Below are 7,497 nucleotides of genomic sequence, written 5' to 3' on the forward strand. Positions count from 1 at the left end.
AAGACACTCATTCCACTCCCGGCGTTATTGATGACCATGTGATTGGGTGAGATGTTGTTCTTTCAATGAGAGACTTATTGACTTGCCCGTTGTTATTGTGAAGACGTTGCCGCAGTGTATCTTCACTCTCTTTGTTTTCTTTGCTTTGAGTCTTCTTTGTATCTCATTGTATGTGTTTTTTGGAGCCAAAACCAGGGGATTGTCCTAAGGGTGGTGTTTTGTTGTTGATTTCTTAGCTAGATTCTTTCTCTTGGGCTTTATCTCCCATGTTGGTCTAAATAGGCTCCCAAGAGAATTTTGTAGCGTTAAGCTTAGACATTTGTTTATTTTTTTGCACCCTACGTGAGAATGTCCTGATGTAGGTTAGCCCCCTTTTTTGTAGGCCTTTGTAAATTCTTCTTTTTTAATACAATTTACTTACTTAGCCACAAAAAAAAAAAAAAAAAAAAAAAAAAAAAAAAAAAAAAAAAAAAAAAAAAAAAAAAAGAGACAAAACCAAACTTAGAAACGCCGGGGGATTTGCTTCCCAAAATTGGAGAGAAAAAAAGTTTTTTCATTAAACTTGGAGGGCAGAATGTAGTTAACTCTTGCAAATAATGTGAGTAGCTGTTCCATAATGTCTTGAATAGCTCAAATGGTAGATGGGCCATTCATAATTTAATTAGAAAAATCCAGAAAGATATTTCCATCAAATCCATTATTGCCATTCACATATGACATTATTGGAGCACATTTCGCTATATCTACAGCTGGGAATCATGCACAGAAATCAACCTAATTGATAGTGAGACCTCCCTCTAGCTTGTTTGATCACCTGTATCTTGAAATGAGCGATTTGAATGTTCTCAACGTTGAGCTTTTTGAAATTACTCAGCTTTCTAGTTGCAAAAAACTTTCCCCAATTGTATGCTCTATATTTGGCAGGATTCAACTCATTTATCAGCTCATCCAAGGGCTTCACGTTGGTGTAATGTGCAGGGTTTAAGACATTGAATCGAAAATCTTTCCCTCTCTGAGTTCACCATTACCCTGTGCTCCACGCTCTCATAAGCTTCATTGCTCCACACCTGCACAAGCACATTGTCAGATTACATAATTCAACAAAGCGTATTTACATTTAATCTATGTTTGAGTTGATTAGAAGTAGTTTTAACCTGAATTATATCACCAACGTTTATGATATAAGCATCCGGGGTGGGCTTGACACGAATCCACTCGCCGTCGGATTTTCTCTTCACTTCAAGTCCTCCAACATCATCTTGAGCGAGGATTATTAAGGCCCCGCTGTCCTTGTGTCGACCAACGCCAAGAGCTAGATGAGGGGCGGGGCAAGGCGGGTAGTGATTGAGTCTAATGCGGCTGGTTTGATCTTTGAAGAAGCCCTGGAATCTATTTCCAGGCAACCCCAGACTCAAAGCAATCAAAGTCATCAGCTTGAAAGCTAGCTTCTCAGTCTCTTTAACATATTCTTCAAATGCCTTCCTGGCGAAACAACATTATTAGATCACATAAATGAAGTGACTAATACATAAGACTTTTTCCCACCCAGGTTTGCCTTAAGGACACTTTTCCACCTAAAAAGTTTTAAAATAACACTTTTTCACCCAAAGTTTATATTCTATTACTACCCAAAGCCAATTATGACCGATTGTGGTAGCAAAAGTTATCTCCGTCACCACCATTTGAACTCCGATCTCCTCCTTATAAAACTCCTCTTACTCCCAAAACCTAATTTCTCTATTCTTAGCTGATTTTCGGTTGATTTCAGACAATGAATATTCAATCAGTCATTACCATTCGATCCATCGGCCTCTACTCTGCGGAACCCCTCTCACACTATCTCCTGGTAGCTCACCGAACATCAATTGAGAATGTAAAATGTATTTTAAGTATTAAAAGAATATAAATTTTGAGTAAAAAATTGGTATCTTGATACTTTCTTTTGTGGAAAAAAGTCGTTCGCTCTTTTTAATACTCGCCTAAGGCGCAAAGAGTAAGGCCAAGATCCAAACTCATTACCCCCTGCAAATTCGTGACTCTTATACAATGATAAATGGATTTTTTTTAAACTCACTTTTAAAAACTAACTGAAAGGAGGTGATCATGTCAACCATAACCAAGCAAATTGAAGATACCAAACAAATTCAACTTCTAACAAAAAAGAAAATTCACAAACTTGCAAATAAATACTACCTTAATTCGGGAGGATACTCAGGCCACTGATTATGCCACTCATCTATTTCTTCATCATCAGGGTCAGGCGAAGCTGGGATGAAGGTTGGATCCTGTACAGTTAAATCAAACACTTCTTTCCAATCTCTTACATTCTTAGTAAGCTCAGAATCATAGTACCCCATCACCTGCTTCTCATCTCTCCGAACTTTCCTCTTCTCCTCCAGGGGCTGGGCGAAAAATTTCCTGGCTGCTTCCTCTATTCTCTGGCGCTTTTCCAGGGGCACTCCATGGTTGATCACCTGGAAGAAACCCCACTTCTTGCATGCATCGCCTATCTCCGCAACAAGAGCATCGTCATTAATGGTGTCGTCAGAAGAGTTCAACACTGAGAGATCAATCAAGGGTATGCCTTGAGCTTCAATAACTGAGAGTTTAGGCCTGTGTTCAGGGGCTTGAATGAAAGCTGGATCAACTTCTCCCATGGTGATTGATTTGTGGCTTGTTCACGGACTGCAACGGATGGCTTGTGACTTCTGATAGTGATAAATGATCGTTATTTATTTCTGGTCAGAGAGACCGGGAATGAACCTGGACACCTTATTGGGGCAGGTGGTAGGTAGTGGCCAAATTTTATCTTGAAAATTAAGGAGGATTACTCTTATCGTTTACCTTGATCACAGAGAAACTTGTCTTTACATAACAGGTGGCCGGGCTTCTGTTCACCATTGAAGATCAAGTGATTAAGTGACGTATGCGCTTGCATGATTGCAGTATTAAATAAAGAATAATCAGCTGTTTAATTTTGACAAAAAAAATTTACTAAGATTAAGATATCATCGTCAACCACTCTTGGGTGGTCAGCAGTAATTGGTCTTTATCCAAAGCAGTGTCCTTAAATTAATTAAGAATACAATTATCAAATAAGGTAATCTGGAATTAATGCACAAGATTCTATTGAAAACGAATCTTAATAATTCATTGGACAGGATGAGGGAATGATTTAGAAACATTTGTATAGATAGAACCATTACTGGCTGATCTGATGGTAAAAAAACAAAAATATACAATATAAATTCTTGAGTTCGAGTCCTCCTAGACACTAATAATAATGATCATTGAAGGGATTTATTCGATCGTTTATTTCAGAGCTTTAGGAGATTAGTTGAGATATATGTAAGCTGTCCCTCTAGACACTAATAAAGGTTACCACTGAGGGGATTTACCCGATTATTCACTTCAGGGCCGTAAAAAATTAGTTGAGATACGTGTAAGTCTCAATTTCCAACCCCAGATTTATCCCGAAATCAGGGGCAAGTAATCCATGCAAGAAAATGTCAACACTAGCCCGGTCTAACACCTGCAAGTCCCGGAAATAACTTCCAAATTCAGGCTCATCGTCCCCTTCATCAGCACAAACAGATTGAGATTGTTGAGTCCGAACTGACAATACATACCTTGTTGAATCCGAAATTTGACAAAAAATACTTCAAACCATGCAAGTGCAAGCACTGGCGTCACAATTATCTAAAACAAATTTTGCTACACACTTCATCACCAACAGTACCACATTTACCTCCTAATATTACTCTAAAACTTGTCCACATTCAAAGCCTACATGCCCAACTCTTCTACATTATAAAAGACACCATACACAAAATCTCCAATCAATGTCATTTCATTTATCAGGAGATAAAAGTTATAAACCATGCCGGGAGAAGTTGATCAATCTTTCATCCAAGCCCTGGAACACAGACCTAACCTTTCAGTTCCTGAAGCCCAAGGCATACCCTTAATTGACCTATCAGTTTTGAACTCTCCTGATAACCACAACATTGATGGCCTTGTTTTGGAGATACGCAATGCATGCAAGAACTGGGGTTTCTTCCAGGTGATCAACCATGGAGTGCCCCTGGAGAAACGCCACAAGATTGAGAATGCATCAAGAAAGTTTTTCGCTCAACCGTTGGAGGAGAAGAGGAAGGTTAGGAGAGATGAAGCAAACGCCTTGGGCTACTATGATACTGAACACACCAAGAACGTTAGAGACTGGAAAGAATTGTTTGATTACGGCGTGCAGAATCCAACGTTAGTCTCAGCTTCCTCTGAGCCTGATGACAAGGAAGTCGTGGAGTGGTTTAATCGGTTGCCTGAGTACCCTCCAGAATTTAGGTAATTATTTTTCAAACTCTACAAAGATTTTGTATATGTTGTTTTCTTTAGTTATATTTGATGAACATTCTGAACCAGAGAGGCCTGTGAAGAATATGCAAAAGACTTAGAGAAACTAGCTTACAAATTGATGGAACTTATTGCCCTGAGCCTCGGCTTGCCAGCAAACAGTTTCTGTAACTTTTACAGAGACCAAACCGGTGTCATCAGACTCAATCATTATCCTCCTTGCCCGGTTCCTCATTTGGCTCTGGGAGTTGGACGACACAAGGACTCTGGTGCCCTGACCATCCTGGCTCAGGATGATGTTGGAGGACTTGAAGTGAAACGCAAGTCTGATGGAGAATGGACTCGTGTGAAGCCCACCCCGGATGCTTATATCATAAATGTTGGTGACATTCTCCAGGTACAAAAGGTTTTTACAAGTTCAGCATTAAGAATCAGTATTATACAGAATTTGGTGATTAATGGAAAGGTTTGAACATGCAGGCTTGGAGCAATGAGATTTATGAGAGTGTGGAGCATAGAGTAGTAGTTAACACAGAGAAGGAAAGGTTTTCTATTGCATTCTTCTTCAATCCAGCGCATTACACCATGGTAAAGCCCCTGGATGAGCTGATAAACGAGAAAAATCCAGCCAAGTATCGGGCATACAACTGGGGAAAGTTTATAGCTACCAGAATGCAAAGTAATTTCAAGAAGCTTGATGTGGAAAACATCCAAGTTCATCACTTCAGAGTTCCAGAGTGACCAGAATGGTCAAAGAACTTAAAAAGCAGCTCTATCCTTGGCAAAATAAAAATAATTTGTGGCCTTCAGATGCCATGCGTAGATATACATGAGGAGAAGAGCATACAAGTATTGTAGTAATGTTACATGTGTAACAAAATAAAGGATATTTCTTGTCCTACTCTGAGTACAGACCATTTATCCTGTTTAATCTTGGATTTGTATGCCCTTAGGTGCCAGATGGACTATTTCTTTCTAGTCTCAGAAATTTATTATAGATGAAGATTTTACATTATGTGTGGCTGTTGATATAAACAAGAAAAATATAAGGAAAAAGATTGAAAGTATTTGAACCAAGTTTTGCTTTGATGATCTTTCTTCTCGCTAGGGTTGTCCTGATAACCTTCTTGCTAGCATAGCTTCTTCCTAGCTAGCACTTTGTGCAGTCCTAACATGGTAACTGGTTTAGATGCAAGCTTGTAACAAAAATAAAATCTTCTGTTGGAGATCACACATCGACTAAGCACGCTCAAGTCATCTGGTTTATAAGAGGGGATAATCCTCTCATTCAATAAGGCTTTGTTAGGTGAGGAGTTGGACCCAACTCCAACAAGTGGTATCAAAGTCAGCCAGATGAATTGAGTTTGACCAACGGGGGTAATCCTCCCATTCAATAAACCCTTGTTGGGTGAGGAGTTAGGCCTAACTCCGGCATCTTCTCTTGAAATGTTGCCGCGAAAGGCTAGCGGTTTTTGGCTAATTCAAGTTCAATCCATGGAAAATATGATCCAACTTTTTATCAATTTCTGTCCTTAGTAACTTCGTGGCATCTCTGCCTCTACATATCCTGGGAGTCAATTTTCTTACCAGAAATTAAAGAAAGAAAGACAGTGAAAAGTGAGAAGTTTTTAAACAGTGTCAATGTTACTAGGTAAAGACTAAAGATGACGGAGATGAGGCCTCCACTCATCACATTCTTCTTAACTCTTACTCAGATTAAGAAGCATATATTTTATTAACAATATGCAAGCATTATATACATGAAGCTAATACAAGTTATGATAGTAAATTTAGCCAAACTCACTTGGCCATGATTACTCCTAAATCCGGAAATGGCGAATCTGAATGTTTTCCACATCTCGCTTCTTGTAATCACTGCGATTTCTAGTAGCAAAAAACTTGCCCCAGTTGAATTCTCTGTATCTGGCAGGATTTTGCTCATTTACAAGCTCCTCAAAAGGCTTCAACATAACATAATGGGCAGGGAAGAAGAAGAAAGGAATAGATATCCTTCCCTTTGTAGAGTTCACCACCACCCTGTGCTCTGGACTTTCATATATATCATTGCTCCAAACCTGCAAAAAGATCACCACTCACAATGTAGCCTTAACAACTAGACTTTAAATGAAAACTTCGAAAAATTAATGAAAAGTACCTGAGTAGCATCACCAAGATTAATAATAAAGGCATCTGGGATTGGTCTGACAGGAATCCACTCTCCATCTGATTTCCTCTTAATTTGAAGCCCACCAACATCATCCTGAGAAAGAACAGTTAATGCACCTCCATCCTTGTGTGGACCAACACCTAGAGCTAGATCAGGCGAAGGGCAAGGAGGATAGTAATTAAGCCGCATAAAGCTGATTTGATCTTTAAAATAGCCATGCATACAATTTGCAGGCAAGCCTAAGCTGAGGGAGATAAATTCCAACAATTTGTAAGCCAGTTTTTCAACCTCTCCTGCATATTCCTTGCATGTGTCCCTGCCAATACAATGAAAGCAAAATAGATTTCTTAATTCATTTCTTGCAACAAGAAAACAGTTTTGTACTTTGAAAGATGAGTTGTTTTACCTAAATTCAGAAGGGTACTCCGGCCATTGGTTTGTCAACTTCCTTAGTTCTTCATCATCAGGCTCATGAGAAGCCGGCACAAAGGAAGGATCTTTCACCAATAAATCAAACACCTCCTTCCAGTCCCTAACATTTTTGGTATGTTCACTATCATAGTATCCCATAGGATTCACTTCATCTCTCTTCACCAGCTTCTTGTCCTCCATTGGTTGATCAAAGAATTCTTTGCCCACCCTTTCCATTCTTTTGCGCAATTCCGAAGGCACTCCATGATTGATGACTTGAAAAAATCCCCACTTCTTGCACGCTTGGCCAATCTCCAAGACAATATCATTGGTGTTACCGGACAGGTCAATTACCGGGATTTCATCGGCTTCAATGACTTTGACTTTTGGTCGGAATTCGGTTGGTTGAATGAAGGCTGGATCAACTTCAGCCATGGTTGGAGAATCTGTAGACACTGTGATGGATGGTAAAAGAAACTATTGGCTGTGTTTGATGATCTTTGTATCAACTTAAAATACATTGAACCGGGACCATTTAAGGTGATTAAAAATTGACAGTTAGGTGG

At 39.3% G+C, this 7,497-nt stretch overlaps 2 protein-coding genes and 1 pseudogene across 2 annotated transcripts; 1 reads left to right on the forward strand and 2 right to left on the reverse strand.

The window, feature by feature from the left end:
• Positions 1 to 660: 660 nt before the first annotated feature.
• LOC116107282 lies at positions 661 to 2,755 on the reverse strand (annotated as a pseudogene).
• Positions 2,756 to 3,859: 1,104 nt separating this feature from the next.
• Positions 3,860 to 5,412, forward strand: LOC116107283 (protein DMR6-LIKE OXYGENASE 1-like). Its single transcript, XM_031393571.1, has 3 exons — positions 3,860 to 4,344; positions 4,423 to 4,750; positions 4,834 to 5,412. The coding sequence occupies exons 1-3, from the start codon at positions 3,881 to 3,883 to the stop codon at positions 5,092 to 5,094; spliced, it is 1,053 nt and encodes a 350-aa protein (XP_031249431.1). The 5' UTR covers positions 3,860 to 3,880; the 3' UTR covers positions 5,095 to 5,412.
• Positions 5,413 to 5,975: 563 nt separating this feature from the next.
• LOC116107284 (protein DMR6-LIKE OXYGENASE 2-like) lies at positions 5,976 to 7,497 on the reverse strand. Its single transcript, XM_031393572.1, has 3 exons — positions 6,927 to 7,497; positions 6,509 to 6,836; positions 5,976 to 6,428 (listed from the first exon to the last, which is right to left on the reverse strand). The coding sequence occupies exons 1-3, from the start codon at positions 7,364 to 7,366 to the stop codon at positions 6,174 to 6,176; spliced, it is 1,023 nt and encodes a 340-aa protein (XP_031249432.1). The 5' UTR covers positions 7,367 to 7,497; the 3' UTR covers positions 5,976 to 6,173.

The sequence above is a fragment of the Pistacia vera genome, unplaced genomic scaffold, assembly GCF_008641045.1.
Source record: "Pistacia vera cultivar Batoury unplaced genomic scaffold, PisVer_v2 Contig531, whole genome shotgun sequence".
Classification (NCBI taxonomy): domain Eukaryota; kingdom Viridiplantae; phylum Streptophyta; class Magnoliopsida; order Sapindales; family Anacardiaceae; genus Pistacia; species Pistacia vera.